Source organism: Citrus sinensis, chromosome 6 (assembly GCF_022201045.2).
Source record: "Citrus sinensis cultivar Valencia sweet orange chromosome 6, DVS_A1.0, whole genome shotgun sequence".
In the NCBI taxonomy this organism is placed as follows: domain Eukaryota; kingdom Viridiplantae; phylum Streptophyta; class Magnoliopsida; order Sapindales; family Rutaceae; genus Citrus; species Citrus sinensis.
In genome coordinates this window covers 16099621-16120000 of record NC_068561.1, presented here as the reverse complement: position 1 = coordinate 16120000, position 20380 = coordinate 16099621, and the positions used below count along the sequence as shown (strand labels likewise).

Here is a 20380-nt window from a genome sequence, read left to right as displayed (position 1 = left end):
TTGTTGCTCTCTGCTAACTTAAGGTCCAAGGAATCATTTTAATCCCACTTTATTTCGGATAATAAATTAATAACTGCTTGTAAATGTTGCAGGGGATGACAATATTAACAATGTCGGCATCTGTCCATGGACTAAAACCACTTTGTGACAAAAGGAATGTTTGCCATCCAACAGGATTGCAAATTGCTGTGTTTTTTGTAGGACTTTACTTAATAGCTCTGGGGACTGGAGGGATTAAGCCTTGTGTCTCGTCTTTTGGGGCTGATCAATTTGATGACTATGACGAAGCAGAGAAGAAAAAGAAGAGTTCTTTCTTCAACTGGTTCTATTTTTCGATTAACATTGGTGCCCTTGTTGCTGCTTCTTGTCTTGTTTGGATTCAAACAAATGTTGGCTGGGGTTGGGGCTTTGGCATCCCAGCTGTGGCTATGGCCATTGCTGTCGTCAGTTTCTTTGCAGGTAGTCGGCTGTATAGATACCAAAAGCCTGGAGGGAGTCCGTTGACCCGCATTTGTCAGGTTTTAGTAGCTTCTTTCAGGAAATTTTGAATAAAAGTGCCTGCTGACAAGTCCCTTCTTTATGAGACTGCTGATGCAGAATTTGCCGTCATTGGAAGCCATAAGCTTGATCACACAAAGCAATTAAGGCATGCTACACGCAAAACTAACCAATTTAATTGTCATATGAGCCATTTAGATTACTTTTGAGAGTTGCTTATTATCGATATCATCAGTTTCCTTGACAAAGCAGCCGTGGAGACTCCATCAGATTGTGTTAAAGGCTCAGTAAATGCATGGAGACTTTGCACTGTGACTCAAGTTGAAGAGTTCAAGTCCATTATAAGATTGCTCCCGATATGGGCAATTGGGATAGTGTTTTCTGCTGTATATAGTCAAATGGGCACATTGTTTGTGCTGCAAGGTAACACAATGGACCTTCACATCGACAATTCATTTGAAATCCCCTCAGCTTCACTTTCCCTCTTTGACACAATCAGCGTCATCTTCTGGGTACCAATTTACGACCGTCTTATCGTACCATTAGCAAGAAAGTTCACAGGCCATAAAAATGGGTTCACTCAACTTCAACGCATAGCCATTGGCCTTGTTATTTCAATCTTCGCAATGTTAACAGCCGGGACTCTGGAGCTTGTGAGGCTGAGGGAGGTAAAGAAACACAATTACTATGAGCTCAAGCACATACCAATGTCAATATTCTGGCAGGTGCCTCAATACTTCATTATAGGTTGTGCCGAAGTTTTTACTTTTATTGGGCAATTGGAGTTCTTTTACGAGCAGACCCCTGATGCCATGAGGAGCCTTTGCTCAGCTCTGTCTCTAACAACTGCTGCGTTGGGGAACTATTTGAGCACACTGCTTGTTAACATTGTGACAGATTTCAGCACTATGCATGGCAAGCCTGGCTGGATACCTGATAACTTGAACTATGGTCATCTTCATTACTTCTTCTGGCTTTTGGCTCTTTTGAGTGTTCTGAATTTGGGAGTATATCTTATGGTTGCAAGGTGGTATACATATAAGAAGCCGGTGGTATCCAGCCATTGATTCGTGATCTTATCTTTTTGTTTGATTTCTTTTGCATCTTTATTTTCACATGAACTCGAATTTATTTTATTTTAAAGGGTCTGATGGTGAATTCAGCAGTGTCAATAATGTTGCTGTCAATGAAAAGCTTATCTATAGACAATTACTATCATTTCATATGGCAACAATCTCTTAATTTTGATTAGTAGTTTCTTAAAATGGTTATTTATTTATCACTTTTGCTTCAAGGTTCTTATATGCGTGCCCATTGACAATAACATAACCAGTTTTTACCGTTAAACACCACAAAACTCTTTGACTGGTCATGGCTAAGGCATAAATCTGACACTTATCTTATAGTAGCTGAAAAAGTGGGGTCATGAGATGATGAGAACAACTAAAAACAAAAAGTCTTAAGTTACTTAAAAGCAACAATTTTGAAACTGATAGGCATAATTTTGAGGTAAGCTATCATTGTCATCAACAACTTCCTGGCATGAATTATATGAACTCAACTGCATCATACAAACTTACAATTATAACATACTTACACGGATAAATAAAAAAAAAACTATTTAAAAATTACTCGACTAAACATATCATTTTTAATTTTTAAACGAAAATTTATTCCTACTAATAGTCATAGACACAAAGGACTTTATTCATTTTACCACAAAAAGCACTACCCAACTAGGCGCAAGCGGATGTAGTTCTCACTCACATCTCAATGAAGAAATGCCTAATTGATATATTAACTGATATATATATATATGGATATGTGATTACTGAACAGCTCACAAATGGGAACCCATAAAGCCGACTCAATTTCAGCAAATATAATCCTAATTTCAAATCTTTGGTAAGAAGAAGAATTCAATTTGAATAAGGTAAGAACAAGGTCGGCAATGATGTGTTGATGATGTTGGCAAAAAAGGAAAGCTATGTGACACTGCTAGCGTGATCGTGCCAAGCATGCTTTCTATTTGCACTTGTCCACTGAGATAATCTTTGACTGTCAAATCTCACACCAGCCAATTTTGTGGATTCGGAAGTGCTTTTACGGCTTCACAGCAAAATATTTTATAAAAAAATAATATTAAAGTTATATTAAAGGCAATGCTTTCAAAATTAACAGTACTCTTAATAATCTGATATCCCAACCATAATTTGCCCAATACCCCAAAAGTTCAAGCGACATGGAACCGAGTGTGGATGTGATGTGACACATTAAACAAATTTATATGCACCCAAAAAAGAAAAAAAAAATCTGATCGATCATCATAATAGTTTTAAGTAATAGGAAAGAAAAAGCACTTTCACATAATCACATCACAACTCCACTCATATCTCTCACAACTCCTTAAACAAAATAAAAATGCTTTCACATCACAACTCCACTCATATCTCTCACAACACCAAAGTCTCACATTGGTGCGCCTGCTAAGAAAAAACAAAAGGAAAAGCTAGATTTTAGTGCGGAAAAGTGCTTGGGGCCCAAAAAGTGCTTTCAAAATAATCGCTTTCGTTGCCACTTCGGCCTTGGCCGAAGTGGTGGGCTGCTGCCCTCACAAGTATTGTGAGGGCAGCAGTTCTAGCCCCCACAAAAGTATTGTGGGGGCTAAATGTTTTTTATATTCTTCTCCCTTGCGAAATGCAAGTGGAGTATGAACATCCTCTCCTGTGAGGGGTTATTTATATTGGGCATGTACTTCATAGAATTTATTGTAATAATGTAAGTCCCAATCATGTATATCTGATTGTAAATATCAGTGTAATATCTCTGCTACAATAAGCAATTGTTGTAAATATCTGTGTAATGCAGTAATCTGATGATTAATCAGTCTCAAAAAAAAAAATAATAATAATCGCTTTCGTTGGACATTGGCATTGTCACATTTTTCTTATCTAAAAGCGGAAGATTCCAGATCCGAACAAACACCGTTATCTTGAGAGAGATTCTCGTCCCATGAACTTACACGCGCCAATATGAAAATTCATATTAGGTCCCTGAGCTTTTGTTGTATTGTTATTCAAGGGCATAATTTGTCCGTCCATTCGTATCAAAAGCGGTCCTGACCTTAGTTACCTCTATTCAAGAGACGGAAATATCCTTATTTTTTAGGTTTACAAATTTACATATTGATTGTCCAACGCATTACAAGGCTAATTTGGTTATTTGCCTAGAGACTGTGGACCTGTTTGAAATAAATGGTAAATTTATGTCCTTACATGAGAAATTAACAAAATCATGGATCTTTATATTATTTACCCTACATAGTAAATCTAATAGGCGATTATTATTGTTATTATTATTTTGAAAAGAATACTAAACACTGCATATGAATTTGGAATTGGTATTTAAGCTTAGTCAATAGACAATGCATTTTCCTCGGAAATGGTTCAAGATTCAAAGATACTAAACATTAGAAGGAAGCGTAAGAATCTCAAATTTAAGAATCATAAATGGTAAACCCACCTAACAAACTTTAAATTGTTAGATCCTTTACTATTTTTTTCCCTAAATTATTTTATATTGTCTCTAACCCCTCTTATTAATGGGATTTCTCATATGAGATTCTTATTTTTATTTGGAAATTATTTTATTTCGGTGGAGAGGTGGATGAAGTTCAAATTATAAATTTTTAACAATCTTACCTCTCAACGAGTTGAATTCGGACAGTCAACTAATTAAAATGACTTAAAAACCACATATGGTGACAAATACTTGGTCTTTCCTTCACTTTTCTACAATAAAAAAAAAAAATTCATTAGAAAATATAGGGTAGAGAGCATTATCCTTTTGAATGACATTTTGGAGCTACATATGATATCTATTGTAATTATTCAATATCCAAATATTTTACAAGATTTTTCCATCACAGTATATCACATTTTGCTATTTTTAACACCAGTTACTAATTAGAGTTATCATCACTCTAAAAAATAAAGTAACATAAACGGAAGAAAACAAATTACTAAACATTTAAGTACCAAAATGCAAAATGAATCAGAAAAAGCAATATGAGTTGTACATAAAGGTGGCAACCAACACATATGTAGGAGATGAACAAAAGGTAAGAGATTTTCTCTGACTTGAATTCGGTCTCTCTCTCTTTCTCTCTCTCTCTCACACACACACATATTAAATTCATCATCTTTTTGGTGTGCACGAGTTGGAACCGGACCTTTTGTTGTGTCCTGGTTTTGCTCGCCATTCACACCAGGAGCCTATACTCTGCTTTCGGATCTCTCTGTTTCTTCACTTCATATAGAGGTTTATAAATCTCTCCACTCTCAAGATATTTTTCTTTATCTTATTTTCTTGGTGGGGTTTTGTTCTTATATTCATGCATGCATGCTTGTGTAATTTTCTTCTTTGTCTTTCTCTATATTGGGTGTTTGTTTGTTCTGAGTTTTAGGGATTTTGATCATCTTTATGTATTAAAAATCGTGTATTTGGTTTTTTTGTAATGTATTATTAACACGTCCACTTTAATCTTGTATTAGGTTTTATGCTGCCTCATTTGTTTAAGAATGATCATTTTGCATGATTCTTGATAATAATTAACAATGTTTATTTTATTGTATGGATTCTGAGTCTCTGACCATCTTAGGGTAGCCGTGGAAATTTTTAATTATTTTGTGATAAGTTGACGGGGTGTATCTCTTAAATTTTGTTTTGCACTATGGTCAATCTTTATCTCCTCTGAGGCTCCTTTCGGTCTTATGTAGTTGGCTTCTTTCCTTCAGTTAAAGTTTTTGCCGCAGTGTGGAGTTCATCATCATGCCTTTGACATCATCTTTGGTTTTTTAGTCAGATAAAAGTGTTTTCTTATTTTGTTTTTAATTTTTTTTCCATTATTATCATTTGCCTTGACTTTGTAGCTTTAAAGTAATCATTGATGTGTACGTGGTGTCAATTAGTTTATTTGAAAACATTCATTGACATCCTTATAAATCTACGGGTGCTTACATGCTTTTCTGTATTGTGTTGTATTACATAAACATGTATGGTAAGTGAATGGTTCACGTATGTGTATCCTTGTGTGCTCTAAATGCTACCGGGAAATTTGTTGTAGTATTCCAGATATTCTTCCTTTCATGACTGCATCCTCAATTACCAAACAAAGCACTAACATAAATTCATATTCATCATAATGTTTAGTATTATTTGTTTTTATTTGTATGATGATTGATTCATTCATTCTTAGATTAAATCCGCTGATTTTTTAGGTGACATGTTGAGATAGAAGAATCGAGTACAACGTTATTTGAACTATAGCACATCCGTGAGGATAACATGGCAGAAGAAGATATCTATACGAAAGATGGGACTGTGGATATCCATAAAAAACCTGCTAATAAGAAGAAAACTGGAAATTGGAAGGCATGCCGCTTTATTCTCGGTATGGTTTTAAACATCTATTGTTTAGTGTAATACCATCTGTTTTTGTTCTTTCGTGATAGAATGCACCTGAGATATTGAACAATGAAGACCCTTTATTTCAGGAAATGAATGTTGTGAGAGGCTGGCTTATTATGGGATGAGTACCAATCTGGTGAACTATCTCCAGAAGCAGCTCAATCAAGGAAATGTCACTGCATCAAACAATGTCACGAATTGGTCAGGAACCTGCTATATTACTCCATTGATTGGAGCATTTCTAGCTGATTCGTACATGGGTAGATTTTGGACCATTGCCAGTTTTTCAATCATCTATTGCCTTGTAAGTTTGGTTTAAAGTCCTTCTCTTCTGTTAAGATGTTTTTAAATTCCTAAATTCTATTTCTTGACATTAGACCTGTTAATTGCAATTTTGATCAAATTCTTAAGAGCTACAACAAGTTGTTTCATTCATGAATGCTTCCTTGTTTTAAGTCATTGTGATTTTTTTTTTTTCATTGTAATTTTTCACATTTTCCCATTCATAACTTTCAGTTCCTTTGTAGGAGATAGCTTTTCTAATATAACTGATTCCTTTTTCCTTTGAAACTTTGACGAGGATTCTCAGGGGTTGGTTTTATTTGTGACATCTGATCTGGTCTCTAAATAATAATGAATTAGAATTAAAGGGCTTAAGTAAGTCATTATTTTTGCATAAATCATGTTGTCAATCATCTATCTGTTTATTTGTCTCGCAGGGAATGACATTGTTAACATTGACTGCTTCTGTCTCTGGATTAAAACCATCATGTGACAAGGATGCCTGCCACCCAACAGGGGCGCAAACAGCAGTCACTTTTGTTGCACTTTACTTGATTGCTCTTGGGACTGGAGGCATTAAGCCATGTGTCTCATCCTTTGGTGCAGATCAATTTGATGAAACTGATGATGGTGAGAGGGAGAAGAAGAGCTCTTTTTTTAATTGGTTTTACCTTTCAATCAATATTGGTGCACTTGTTGCTTCCTCTGTTCTTGTGTGGATACAAATGAATGTGGGCTGGGGTTGGGGTTTCGGAATCCCGGCAGTTGCGATGGCCATTGCAGTTGTGTTTTTCTTCTCAGGCAGTCGGTTGTATCGGATACAGAAACCTGGTGGCAGTCCGCTTACAAGGATAATGCAGGTTATAGTTGCATCGTTTAGGAAATCGAATGTTGTAGTTCCTGCTGATAAGTCTCTTCTTTATGAGACCGCAGATGAGGAATGCAATATCCAAGGAAGCCGCAAACTTGAGTCCACGAGCAAATTCAAGTAAGCATATTTCCATCTCCTAGCACATCGGATATGAGGTCCTTTTTGTCACTAATCAGTAAGAAGTATCTAAATTAATCTTACGTTCACATACCATTTTAAATGTACTGTAGTTCAAAATAATCACTGGTCATTAATATCCGATAATGTTTGCTAGAGGATTCGACTACTGTAGACATGCCCTGATATCTCACCTCATAATGAGAGTTCCATTTTTATTCATGTGCCAAATTAGCAAATAAGCTTTCATAATTTGCCACTGTAATTCAGTTACATAGTCACTAAATTCTTTAAGAAGACTAAAGTGGATGTTCTTGAACCTCTTCTTGGACATTCCATTTTTTACATGGTCTTAAGCTTTTCATTGGTTTGCTAAAGTTGTATGGTTGATCAGTCCTCTTAACAAAATTGTGAAATTACAGGTTCTTTGACAAGGCTGCTGTGGAGACTCAGACTGATCGAGTCAAGGGTTCGGCAGACCCATGGAGACTCTGCACGGTGACTCAAGTTGAAGAGCTCAAGGCCATAATCAGATTGCTACCAGTATGGGCATCTGGAATTGTTTTTGCAACTGTGTACAGTCAAATGAGCACGATGTTTGTTTTGCAAGGCAACACAATGGACCAACACATGGGACCCAACTTCAAGATTCCATCAGCGTCCCTCTCCCTCTTTGACACTCTCAGTGTAATCTTCTGGGCTCCTGTATATGACATAGTTATTGTCCCATTCGCAAGAAAATTCACAGGCCATGAACGGGGTTTCACCCAACTTCAACGGATGGGCATTGGACTTCTCATCTCCATATTCTCCATGGTTGCTGCCGGGATTTTGGAGGTTGTTCGTCTCAACATAGTAAAGAGGAACAACTACTATGATCTTGAGACAATTCCAATGACGATTTTCTGGCAAGTACCACAGTATTTTATTGTTGGATGTGCTGAAGTTTTTACTTTCATTGGACAGTTGGAATTCTTCTATGACCAGGCACCTGATGCTATGAGAAGCTTGTGCTCGGCTCTATCACTTACAACTGTGGCAGTAGGCAACTACTTAAGTACGCTGCTGGTTACCATTGTCACCAAAGTGACCACAAGGAATGGAAAGCTTGGCTGGATTCCAGATAATTTGAATCGGGGCCATCTTGATTATTTCTACTGGCTCCTCGCTATCCTCAGCGTGTTGAATTTCCTTGTGTACCTATGGATTGCAAAGTGGTTTACCTACAAGAAGGCTACTGGACGTGCAAATTGATAGAAGGAATGGTAGGTGGATCAATGTGTGTGTTTTCTTTCGGAGTTTCAGTTTTTTTGTGATTGATAAAAGAAAATGCTTTGTACATATAGTTTTAAATATCAAATTTTTAATCTAGAGTATCGATATTTGCTATATTGGTTTAAATTTTTGGGGTTCGATTTATGCTTGCAGTTCTCCGTTTGGATTGACAAAGCAGGTTCACAGCACTGGAAGTTATGAGTTGCTTCAAAATACTTGAAAATTATTTGCTGTGTCCGTATTAGAATTATAATGTGTTGACTGTTCTTGGCCAAGAGGAAGAAGGCCGAACTACTTAATGTGTATATAGAAAATTATTTAGTGAGTGTTTTCACATTTTACCAGATAAACTCGTATGTATATACTTATTGAGAGCGTTCTCTCTTAATTTAGTAAAATAGGGCCACATAAAAATTCAAACTCGAAACTAAAAAATTCGAACTCTAATATTAAAGATAAGATAAATTGTATTTTTTTTTAAAAAAAAAATTTCTTACTATTTAGTTTTGTCTTTCACTTTATTAAAATAAAAACTCCTTTACGCGAGAATTATTCTATGCATATTAGATTCTAAATGCCAAAAACATAATTTTAAAATATTTGATTGAAAAAACTATAGAGTTTTGGGAGACAACACTTTTTACAATGCTAACAATGTCTCACATACTTCAGCAGTTAAACGTTTTTTTTTTTTTTTAAATACAACTTGCAATATTTGATTGAAATATATGAAAATTATTTTATAAATTAAATAAATTAACGGGAATGCTTCTAAAAGAGGTGCCATCTTTTAAATAACTTTTTATATTTGAAATTAAAAAAAAACTTCAAAGAGAAAAGAGGAGTAAAATATATATATATTAAAAGAAATGGGGATGCTACTAGTTCCAAAATAATAATAAGAAGAAGACAAACCAGCAAGGGCCCAAGTGGATAACTATGCAAACGAGTGGGTCCTCTTGTGGTTAAGCTTAAGCTCATGGACACATTTTAAAGATCAATGACAATTTTTAATTTTTGGGGAAACGGGTCTCATTTAAGTGAACATAACAAATACAGGATAATGTAAAGAGAACGTGGGGCCAAAAAACTTCCAACGTCTAATACAAAACCCTCACTCTTTCTTTTTTCTCCCTCAGTCCAAGACGCAAAGAAAAAATGATTGCCCTCAAAGCTATTCAAACAGCCTTAACCCCAACTGCACATTTACTTTTCCACACACGAAGACTTACAGGCACAAGAACTTCATTTGTGTCCCTCTGCAAGTCCAAAGATTCTGAGTCTGAAGAATCCCCATCCGAAGGAGATATTAAAAAACAAGAGCTGCTGGCAAGAATTGCAATGCTTCAAGCTCAAAAAGTTCGTCTCACGGACTATTTGGATGAAAGATCAGCTTATCTAACTCAATTTGCCGAAGAAGCCAATGCTGAGTTCGACAAAATTGGAGAGGATGCTCTCAAAGGACTAGACGAAGCTAGCTCTCGGGTATGCATGATATCTTTATAGCAATTTGTTTGTAACTATTCTGCTTCTACTTAATTTGAAAAACACAGCTGAAGTGCAAGATTACACTTTTTCTTGGTAATGTTTATCGATAGCTGCATTACATCAGACATTAATGACCTTAATTGTCATGCAATAAGGTTCATAACTCAGTTGTTTGATTAGAGGCTCACAGATAATGGAGAATATAGAGTCTCAAATGCAAGCCTTTGAAGAATCTGCAGAAGAGAACAGAATGGAGATTGAAGAAAATGATAGCAAGTTAGCAGAGTTCCAAGGTCAAATGGAAGAAGACCGGAACGACGGGCTGTTCTTTAAAAGCCTAGGGCAGAAAAAGCCGGTGGGAAAAGCAAAAGCTACAGAGGAAGTGAAGAAGATAAAAGAGATTACTACAGAAAGCGCAGGATCAAAAACCAGGCGGAATATTTACCTAGCTTTCATTGGTCTGCTAGTCATTGGAATTGCTGATTCTTTCATCTCTTCATCCGATTGGAGAAAAGTTGCTGTTCTGGGAGCAATATTAGTGCCTTTGCTTCTTCAGTTCCTCCATGAGCAGGGGATGCTGTCAGAAACAGAAAAACGAGGACATGAAAAACCTGACCGAGAAAAGAAATGAGAGCCCTTTCCCTCCTCTAGTTTATTGATTATCTTGTGTAAAACACTAGCCTTAGTTTGAAAAATATAGCATGATACATAACCCCATGTGATATCTTAGCACAAGGGACTGATACATCAAGCAACTTTGCTGTTGCATCATCTTCATCTGATCTTGGTGATATCACTGCAATCACCAAAACCCAATGTTGATTGAACATGTATGATGCTTTGCAATTTTTTCTGTCATCATATCTGCACTAAAAAATTTTGGATTCCTCATAAACATAGTTTATAACATCGTAAAATTAGTTTCAGTTTAACTTCTTCTTGGAACTGCTAAAACATATGAGGTGAAAATTTGATGCAAGACAGAATTAAAGACAAACGACTGGCAAGCAAAAGGAAAAAGCTTTCTGCCTGATGCATCTAACATCTAAACACCAACCCATTCCCAGTGATCCAGGGACAAGGTAACTAGACTGAAGTTTAGTTACAAATGATGCATCTACCTAAGTGGAAAAGGAAATAATAAACAGCATGTCGTTAGAAATTTGATGTTTGATACTCAATGGCATTCAATTGGTTCATCAAACATGGGTTGTAGGTTTTCTGGTATAAATATCCCCAGAGTAGCTAGCACATCCACTCTGGCCTTGATCTGACCACTCCAAAAGTTCCTCCCGAATTTTCTTTTTTCAATCTAGATGAGTTTCTATATATCCCTTAATCCTCAAATGTGTGACAAGATCTATGACCTCAGAATTGAATTAATTAACTGTAATCTCTGGGATTCTGCATGCCGATTGACAAGAAGGATTTCAAGGGTTTCACCATTTTGATTTAGCTGTCATTCCGACTGAAAGCATATCTGCAAAAATGAGCATGCATGACTGTTTCAGGAAATGAATAGAAACATAATGAATAAAAACATAAGGTTGTAGTTCTTTTATTTTTGAAAGAATAGCTCATACCTCAACTTCAATGCAAAATGCTCCATTCTTGCACCCATTGGCTTTTTAAGGATGGGTACTGGATCCTAGCACCTGAACCCAGAACTTCAACGGGCTTGCCCACAGAGTAGTTCCAGTATTTCTTCTTGTGCAGGGCCTGAAAAATGGTGGGAGTCAATACTTACTACCAAGCTTTTCTGAACAACAAAAGATCATGTTGAAGCCCCATTGTTCATCACTGCTCTCACTAGTATGTGCCATGTAATGGTGGTTGGAAGAATTCCACGACACAAAGCATCATTCAGGAATTCAAAGGCATCTGACATTCTACTGCAGGAACATAGCCCCTTGAGAGTAATATTATAAGATATTATATCAGGTCGCAGCCGTTCTTCAAGAATATGATTCCAAATCTCCAATGCCTTATCACAGTCTCCAGTCTTAAAAAGCCCGTCCATAAGGGTGTTATAAGTTACAAGATTTGGAACACAGTTCCTTTTCTTCATGTTTGAATAGAGCTGCAAAGCATCTTCAACTTTGCCAGCAGAGCAGAGACCATGTATTAAAATGTTGTACATAGTTACATCAGGTGTAAAACCCTTCTGAAGAAATTGGCACCACAATTTGAGAGCCACGTCAATCTTCTTGCTTTGACAAAGGCCATTTATCAACAAGCTATATGTGATCATATCGGGCTTCCACCCTTTCTCTAGCATTTCCTTCACAAAACCGTATGCCTCACCAAATCTTTCGACCTTACATAAACCATTGATGAGAGTGTTATATGAGACAACAGTTGGAGAACAACCCTTCCTGCTCATCTCCTTAAAAAGGAAAATTGCATTCTCAAGTTTTGAAGCTTGGATAAACCCATTCATAAGTGAATTACAAGTATAAGCATTCAATTTACAACCATGCTTATCCATCCGATTGACTAAACTGGCTGCATCAGCCAATCTCCCTTCTTTGCATAACCCATCAATCATGGAGGTAAATGCAAACACATCCAAATCACCTCCTCCTTCTTCTACCTCATTTAATATCTGAATTGCCTTATTCAAATACCCATTCTTACACAATCCATTTATTAGAACTCCATGAGTGGTGGAATCAGCATTACAATTCTTCTCCCGTAAGAGCTCCCAAATGGAAATAGCTTCATCCACCTTCCCATTCTCTAATAAACCTCTGATCAATATATTGTAACTCACAACATTGAGACAACCCTTCCTACCCATCACCTCCCACAATTCAAAACACTCTTTAATCTTCCCCGCTCTACAAAATCCATCAATCATAGCATTGTAAGTAACCGCATCAACAAAAATTCCACTTTCTACCATTTCTCTATAAACCCTTTCAGCCCCTTCAACATTCCCTGCCTTACACAACCCATGTATAAAACTACAGTAAGTAAACGAATCCTTCTCTCTTTCATTCTTCTTCATCCTATCCCACATTTCCAAACACTCATCAAACCTTCCACATTTACACAAACCATTAATCATTACATTATAAGTAACCACATTTGGATAGACCGACGTCTCCATTACCAACCTCTCCCAAATTTCCTTAGCTCTCATATAATCCCCCTTCTTAAAAAACCCATCAATCAAAATATTGTAACACACGACATTAGTTTCCACCCCTCTCTCAAACATTTCATCGAACACCGCCAATGCACCCAATAAATCCCCACTTTTCACCAACCCATTGATCACAGTACCATAACTATACACATCAGGCTTCAAACCCTTTTCCCACAACGAATTCAAGAACCGTTTTGCCTTCTCAAACTGTCTCTTTCTACACAGAATCTTGATCAAAATATTAAAAGTTTGCAAATTTGGTGAAATACCAGCAGTTTCAAAATATGAAATGAAAGACTCAGCCCGGTCCCACTGTTTCGACTCAACAAAAGCATTTAACAAAGCATTGTACGATCTTACACCAGCCTCACACCCAAATATTTCGTTCATTCGTTGAAATACATCAAGCGCTTTATCAGGCATTGAGTTTTTGCCATAAGCTTGAATAACTGATAAAGCAACATCTTCAGGGCAATAGCATTTCTGGATTTCAATTAGTTCCAAGATTCTGCTTACGTGGACGACGAGTTTCGGGTCGATGAGTCGGCGGAGGATGTGGTGGAACAGATGCGGCGAGTGAGCGTAACCAGGTTCGCGAGTGGCTGAGTCGAACAGGGCGAGCGCGGTGTGAGGATTTTTCTCTGCCTTGAGGAGATTGAGGAGTCGCTTCGCGGAAATGACCATGGCAGGGGTGGTAATATTGTGAATCTTTGGAAATCATTTTATAGCAGGCTTATGCAGGACGCCTAAGGATTTCCCGTCGGCGGGAAGAAAAAGACTTTACAAGCCACGGACAATCGTTTATGGTAATGGAGGGGACTCAGAACTACATGGATGTTGGGCTGTTCAAATCGGGTGGGTCATTGGCCAGCCCATATCTTTCAGCTAAAGTTGAAATGGGCCCAACAATCTTTTTTTAATAAGCCCGACATATATTAACGATTATAGTCCAGCACAGGAGCCCTCCATTTTTAGAGATGAAGATAGGAGGAAGTACCCACTAACTCAACAAATGATAGACAATATTTTAATTTTAGATATATATTTTAAAATTCTGGTTTATATTATATGACTTTTTTAAAACATCTTTTTTTTTTAAAATTTTACGTAACATAAATACATTACTATTTTATAAATTTATAGATAAATACATTACTATTTTATAAATTTATAGATAAGATTACGTTACATAAAACATTACAAATATACTATTTAGTGCATTAAAAATTTATTGGGACCTAGGTCAATGTATGATAGAGAAAGCCCATCTTAAAAATATACCCCTGAAAGAATTAGAAATCTATTCACACAATGTATGAACTCAACCTTGATAATAAGATGAGGAGATGACAACTATTAAGCCAACTATTTTCTCTTTTATTATAAATAAAGTTAGCCATGTTGAATATTTTCACAAATATTGGTATGCAGCAAATACCCATAAAAAAACTTTCGTAGTTGGTCGAACAAAGAATTTGTATAGTACTTAGATAATAATTTCTCTTTTATATAATGATATATGAAAGATTGTTATAATTGTTGATGATATATATAGGAAGCACAGATAATACAAAAACAAGGTGTTATATGATAGTAACCAAGTGAATTCTTACACTTTGAATTTTGTTAATTGTCGATTGATAGTCATAAAAAAGAAAAGGGAAAGTGAAAATAAATAATTGACATATATGAGTTCAATATTAAGTGGTGGTTTTGTAATATATGTGTGGTGGTAGTTTTATAAATTTTAATAAAGGTATTAATCTATTTTTTTCTTATCTATGCCAGACTACAACTCCATTCAGCCAAATAATGGGTTTACCCTTGAATGAAAATGTAGTGAAAAATCAAATAAAACTATAAGATAAGCATGAAAATTGTAATTTCTTTTAGCTTCTGGATATGTTACAGTTGAAGCACAATTAATGAACCTATTTATAGTCATTCTAGGTTACTAATCACCCATAATATCCAACATAAATCACCTAATACTCAATCACCATGCATGGAAAAATTAGCAAATAATGTCTAGCCATTTTGCTGACCAATCAAATTGTATGACGTGCCTAGAATTAGGGATGGCAATGGGGAGGGGAAGAGAGGGGATCGACATCTCCGTACTCATCCCTGATGTTCTGTATATATCCCGGTCTCCCATCTGAATTACTAAATGGAATCCCCGTCCCTTCCCCGAATAATAATAAGGGATCTCCGAGGATATTCGATCCTTAAATAACTGATTTTTTTTTTGGTAGTGTCGTTAGGGTGTACCAAATTTAAAACCTTACTAATAACATAAACAACTAGTACGGAGCAAGTAAGGATCGATCTCACAAAGACTATGCTAGTTATATTTATTATCAACTCTAAAGCAGGACTTAAAATAAAATAATAATAGTAGTAATAATAATAAGAATAATAATATAAATTAATATAACTAAAGAAAATGACAATTATAAATAAAATGGGGGTTTTATGAAATTTTAACTAAATAGCAGGAAATAAAGAAATTAAAACTATGAAAACGATAATTTAATAAAAACTCTAATTAAAGAAGAAAGAAATAATATATCAGTTCTATAATCAATTTCTATTGAAACTATCAATCGTAGACAATAATAAACCATGTTAGTCTCAATCTTTCCTTAGTGTGTCATTAGACAAAACAAGCTCTTCACCTAATCTCTAACCATTAAATAATTTAAAATAAACTCTTTAAATATAATGGAAGCATTAAGTCAAGAAAGATATCAGGTTGATCTAGGTAATAAACACACAAGCTCAGATTATTTAACATAGGTTATGTTCTCCAATTGAAATCATTGATTCTAATATGCTACTAATGATTAAAATATCATGACAATTATGGATCAAGAATTTTAACCTATCAATAGAATTTATTCAACTCTTATTTAATTGACCACTCAAATAAAATAAGAATAAAATTATAAACATTGATTATAGAAGAACATAAACAATTTCAATTAAATAAATTGAATGATAGAAATTGAACATTAATTATATGACATGTTTAGGGTTTTGAATTTTCCCTCAACCAAATAGAAAATCTAGCCTAATATAATTGAATTGGAAATAAAATAGTTGATGAAACCAGTCATGGAGATTAATTCAGAGGGCTGACTCCTCCTTTATTTATCTTCTCTTCTTGCGGCTGCAATCTCCAATTCTCCTCTTGGCTACCGGTTGTGTATTTGTTCAGAAGCCAAAGGTAGGCTTTTATAATTCTTGGTGGCGGACCTATTTGGTACTGTTTGCCTCCTCCAAATCCATGATCAATAAGGAAACTAATGCCTTCCACATGCCGTCTGCTTTGATTTCAAATCAAAGCCATTTAATCACACGCATGCAGCATGCTTGATTAAATATGGCAATTTCCTTTTTCTTCAATTTGCTTTCCATATCATATAAAGCCATGCATGTGCAATTGCCAATTCCAATTCTTTATTTGCTAATGCATGTCCACTGAATGCTAGCTTGCCACGGCTTCTTGACTTTATTTCCCCTTCTCTTTCAATTGGTTTCCAATTTAATCTTGATTGTTTCCTAAATTAAATTTCTTTATGTCTTTTTTTATCCATAATCTCCAATTAAGTCCCTATCAAGTAAAATAATATAATTAACTAGCAACTATAAATTAAGAATAAAATCTACAATAATAAAATATAAAAAATTAGAACAAAAATTAACATAATAAAATATAATTTAATAAAATAACTAAATTAAAAATTAACTAAAATAATTAGAGTATTAGAGTATTTAAGACCAAAACAAGAAAAACTTGGAGAAATTAATAGTAAAATATAGAGAAAATATGCGCTTATCAAATTCCCCCACACTTAACCCTTGCTCGTCCTCGAGCAAACCTAGAACAAAAATAAAACAAAAAGAAAATCTAAACTAGTCTACTTTCGTAGGAAATCATGATTGCGTTTAGCATACGCAACAAGCTTTTAAACCACTAGGCGGCCCTAGTGGATGAGTATAGTCTCGTGAGGGTTTCAACGATGATACCTATAAACATCATTTCATTTTTTTAATAGCATAAAAGGAACAAAAGACTTTAAATAAAACACAACACTAGCCTCAAAGATTGCATAAATTATATAGCTCAAAGAAAATTTCAAATATTATCAAAGTTCTAACTTTAATTCAATAGTCAATCCCATCTCTCTTTGGATTCTTGTAGTGTGTGTGTGTGTGTGTGTGCATCAACTCAATCAAAATCCATTCCTAAAATCTTCAATATCAATAGCCTTTGCCTTGAACAAAAAAAAAAAAAAAAAGTCAAACTAATCTTATCATCTTGATCTTCAAATTTTTTTTCTCACATGCATTTGTGTGCATTTTCTTTTAATTTTTTTTTTACCAAATGCACTTGATTGATTTTTTTTAAAAATATCTATAGTTAGGATCTTTCACTCTACCCCTTAAGATAGCATTTTTCTCATGTTAAATTATTCTCTACATACTGGTGATACATAAGCCTAAATTACTCAAGGATATCTTCATTTTTAAGGGTTATAGGTAGTTATTTCTGACTATGGTGCAAGTGTATACTACACTGTATTGTGGAGATAAGAATCAAGATAAACAATCATTTACTCAATCTAAAATTCTCAACTCAGGATGCATCAATCTCAAATTTTAAGTTAAAGTTATGAAAATTTTGATATTAGCGCTCATGGTTTAAAGAATCTCAATTGAGAGGAAATTAACAAAGAATCAAATATAAATAAAGAAAATATTCAACCCTTTTTAAGAATCATATTCATTGGCTTATATTCAAGACAACCAATTTTGTTTTGGTTTTTTTTAATAGAAAAAGAAAAAGCCAAAGCAACAAAAACTAAGTTTGAAATCTTCCCCCCCACATTTAATTCTTACATTGCCCTCAATGTAAGCTTAAGCTAACAAAAGAAAGAATTAAATATAGGGAAATAAGAAGAGACACACAAAAAACAAATAGAAAACTAAATTAAAAATAAAATGGATAAAGTAAATGAGAATGAAAGGTTAAAAGATCAAATATGTTACGGCGTGCTCTCAAAATCTAATCTCCAGCCATTGAGTTGCCTCCCAATAAGTGCTTGGTTTATTATCCTCAGCCTGACATGGTTTTTATGTTTCACTCATCAACGTATGTGGGTTTATAGAGTGGAACCTCCTCTACATTGAATGTATGAAAATTTTCATAGTAATACTTCAACCTATAACAATTTACCTTGACCTCTTTACCTGTCTTTAAGCTCCTAATCTCAACTGCACCATGAGGAAAAACATTAGTAACAACAAAAAAGCCAACTCATCGAGAACGTAACTTACATGGAAATAACTTAAGACGAGAATGGAATAGCAAAACTTTTTGTCCAACTTTAAAGTTCTTTCTCAAGATCTGCTTATCATGAAAAGCCTTAGTCTTTTTCTTGTAGATTCGCGAATTCTTATAAGTATTGTTCAAATTTCCTTTAATTCTTGTAATTAAAGCTCCCTGTGTTGGCCAGCGGCATCCAATTCCATATTATATTGTTTCATAGTCTACCATGTTTTATGTTCAAGTTCCACCGGAAGATGACAAGGCTTACTGTTAAGTGTTAGAAAGTGTATATTTATAAAGAAGAAAATCGTCATTTTACATTTCAAGTCTCACTAACATTCTTACTTTTATGTATTTAATTATCTTGTGATTTAATTATGTGTGTTGTATTATAATTAAGTATTTTATGTATTTTAGGGCATCGTGGTCATTTCACAATGAACGAAAGATCAAACGGCAAAACAGACATCACTTTTGAACTCAGGACGGTCGAAAACCTTAGGAGGAGCACAAAAGGAAAAATAGCACTGTTCACATATACGATACTATTCACATGTACGATATTGTCTACGTTACTGTTCATGACACTGTTCGCATTTATGGAACGATGACGTGGTATTGACCAATAATGTGGCATTGACTGATGAAGTGTCACGATTCTATTGGACTAAAATTCTTATGTACTATTGATTGATGACGTGGCAGCATGTAAGTGGACCAAAAATCGTACGTACGGTACATGCATATACACAAGATAACTTACAACCAAACTGCATCACTGTTCAAACCGCGTCGTTATTCAAACCGCATGGTCAAACCACATCACTGTTCAAACAGTATGGTCAAACCGCGTATTGTTGACCGATGACGTGGCGCAATCATGAGCGTCTGAAATGTTTTTAATCCGATGGCCATGATTTAATCTGATGGCCACGATAAGCCCTCAGCACTATATTGATTAGAATGTGGTTCATGAGGAGTGGAAACCCCCCTCATGATTTAATTGACATTAATAATGAATATTTAGCCTATTGTGCATGTAGATGCAGATCCAGATACCCAAGTGTTTCATTTCAATAGAATTCGTTTTAAATTTATTTCCACCATTCTAATTTAAATTTTAGAATTTTCCAAATCATTTTCATCAGAAATCCAACCACCCTCTTAGAAAATTAATTCTACACATAATTAAAATTCACCTCCTCATGAGATCGACACTCATCATCGTTAATATATTCAATAATAGATTTGTGCGCTTGCGAGTTTAATAAAATTTGCACAATACTTACCATATACCAACCCGTAAGTTGACATACCAATAGGCGTCTTTATGCAGTTTTGTAAGTCCAAAGTGCATCATCAAGCCGTAAGCTCTAACATTTTCTATTCTGATTAACTTTCTTTTAAAGGATTGATTTTACTTCCTTATTAGACACTTTATCTTGCCTACTAGTTTGTAGATGATAAGATGTAAAGCTATTGTGAGTAATGTTGTATTTCCGAAAGAGGGCTTCTATTGACTTGTTATCAAAGTGAGTGCCTCTGTTGTTGATAATGACTTTTGGCGTTCTAAACCTCACAAAGATGTTGCACTTCATAAAATCTACCACAACCTTAGAATTGTCAGTTCATGTAGCTTTTGCTTCCACCCATTTTGAAACATAATCAACTGCAAGAACAATATAGAGATTACCCAACGGTGAAAGAAATGGTCTTATGAAATCGATGCCCTAAACATAAAAAATCTCTACTACAATAATGGAAGATTGTGGCATTTGATTTCTAGGTCCCAAATTACTTGTTCTTTGACAACGATCATAAGATTTATCAAAGAGATATGCATCCTTAAATAATGATGGCCGATAAAAACCTCTCACAAGTACTTGAAGGCTTG

At 35.0% G+C, this 20380-nt stretch overlaps 4 protein-coding genes and 1 pseudogene across 9 annotated transcripts in view; 3 read left to right on the top strand and 2 right to left on the bottom strand.

Moving 5' to 3' along the window:
* LOC102610795 (protein NRT1/ PTR FAMILY 8.1-like) overlaps window positions 1-1789 on the top strand; it is a 2233-nt pseudogene extending 444 nt beyond the window's left edge.
* LOC102614350 (laccase-4) overlaps window positions 1-20380 on the bottom strand; it is an 88681-nt gene that overhangs the window by 7529 nt on the left and 60772 nt on the right. The window lies entirely within an intron of this gene.
* On the top strand, window positions 4465-8806 carry LOC102613675 (protein NRT1/ PTR FAMILY 8.1-like). Of its 4 annotated transcripts, XM_006480905.4 has the most exons (6): window positions 4625-4818; window positions 5778-5950; window positions 6054-6271; window positions 6687-7237; window positions 7660-8502; window positions 8666-8806. In XM_006480905.4, exons 2-5 carry the CDS (start codon window positions 5845-5847, stop codon window positions 8489-8491), a joined length of 1707 nt encoding a protein of 568 aa, XP_006480968.1. In that variant the 5' UTR covers window positions 4625-4818; window positions 5778-5844; the 3' UTR covers window positions 8492-8502; window positions 8666-8806. The 4 variants fall into 4 exon arrangements, with proteins under 4 accessions (XP_006480969.1, XP_006480968.1, XP_006480967.1 ...); XM_006480906.3 differs by lacking the exons at window positions 4625-4818; window positions 8666-8806 and adding an exon at window positions 4465-4618 and having other exon boundaries at window positions 7660-8626; XM_006480904.4 differs by lacking the exon at window positions 8666-8806 and having other exon boundaries at window positions 7660-8626.
* LOC107177471 (pentatricopeptide repeat-containing protein At3g09060) lies at window positions 9354-14006 on the bottom strand. 3 transcript variants are annotated; one of them, XM_006480903.4, is made up of 4 exons: window positions 11584-14006; window positions 11368-11480; window positions 10446-10577; window positions 9354-10233 (listed from the first exon to the last, which is right to left on the bottom strand). In XM_006480903.4, exon 1 carries the CDS (start codon window positions 13833-13835, stop codon window positions 11775-11777), a length of 2061 nt encoding a protein of 686 aa, XP_006480966.1. In that variant the 5' UTR covers window positions 13836-14006; the 3' UTR covers window positions 9354-10233; window positions 10446-10577; window positions 11368-11480; window positions 11584-11774. The 3 variants fall into 3 exon arrangements, with proteins under 3 accessions (XP_006480966.1, XP_052299492.1, XP_052299493.1); XM_052443532.1 differs by having other exon boundaries at window positions 9354-10577; XM_052443533.1 differs by having other exon boundaries at window positions 9354-10577; window positions 11389-11480.
* LOC102613087 (uncharacterized) lies at window positions 9671-10861 on the top strand. Its single transcript, XM_006480902.4, has 2 exons — window positions 9671-9997; window positions 10191-10861. Exons 1-2 carry the CDS (start codon window positions 9671-9673, stop codon window positions 10629-10631), a joined length of 768 nt encoding a protein of 255 aa, XP_006480965.1. The 3' UTR covers window positions 10632-10861.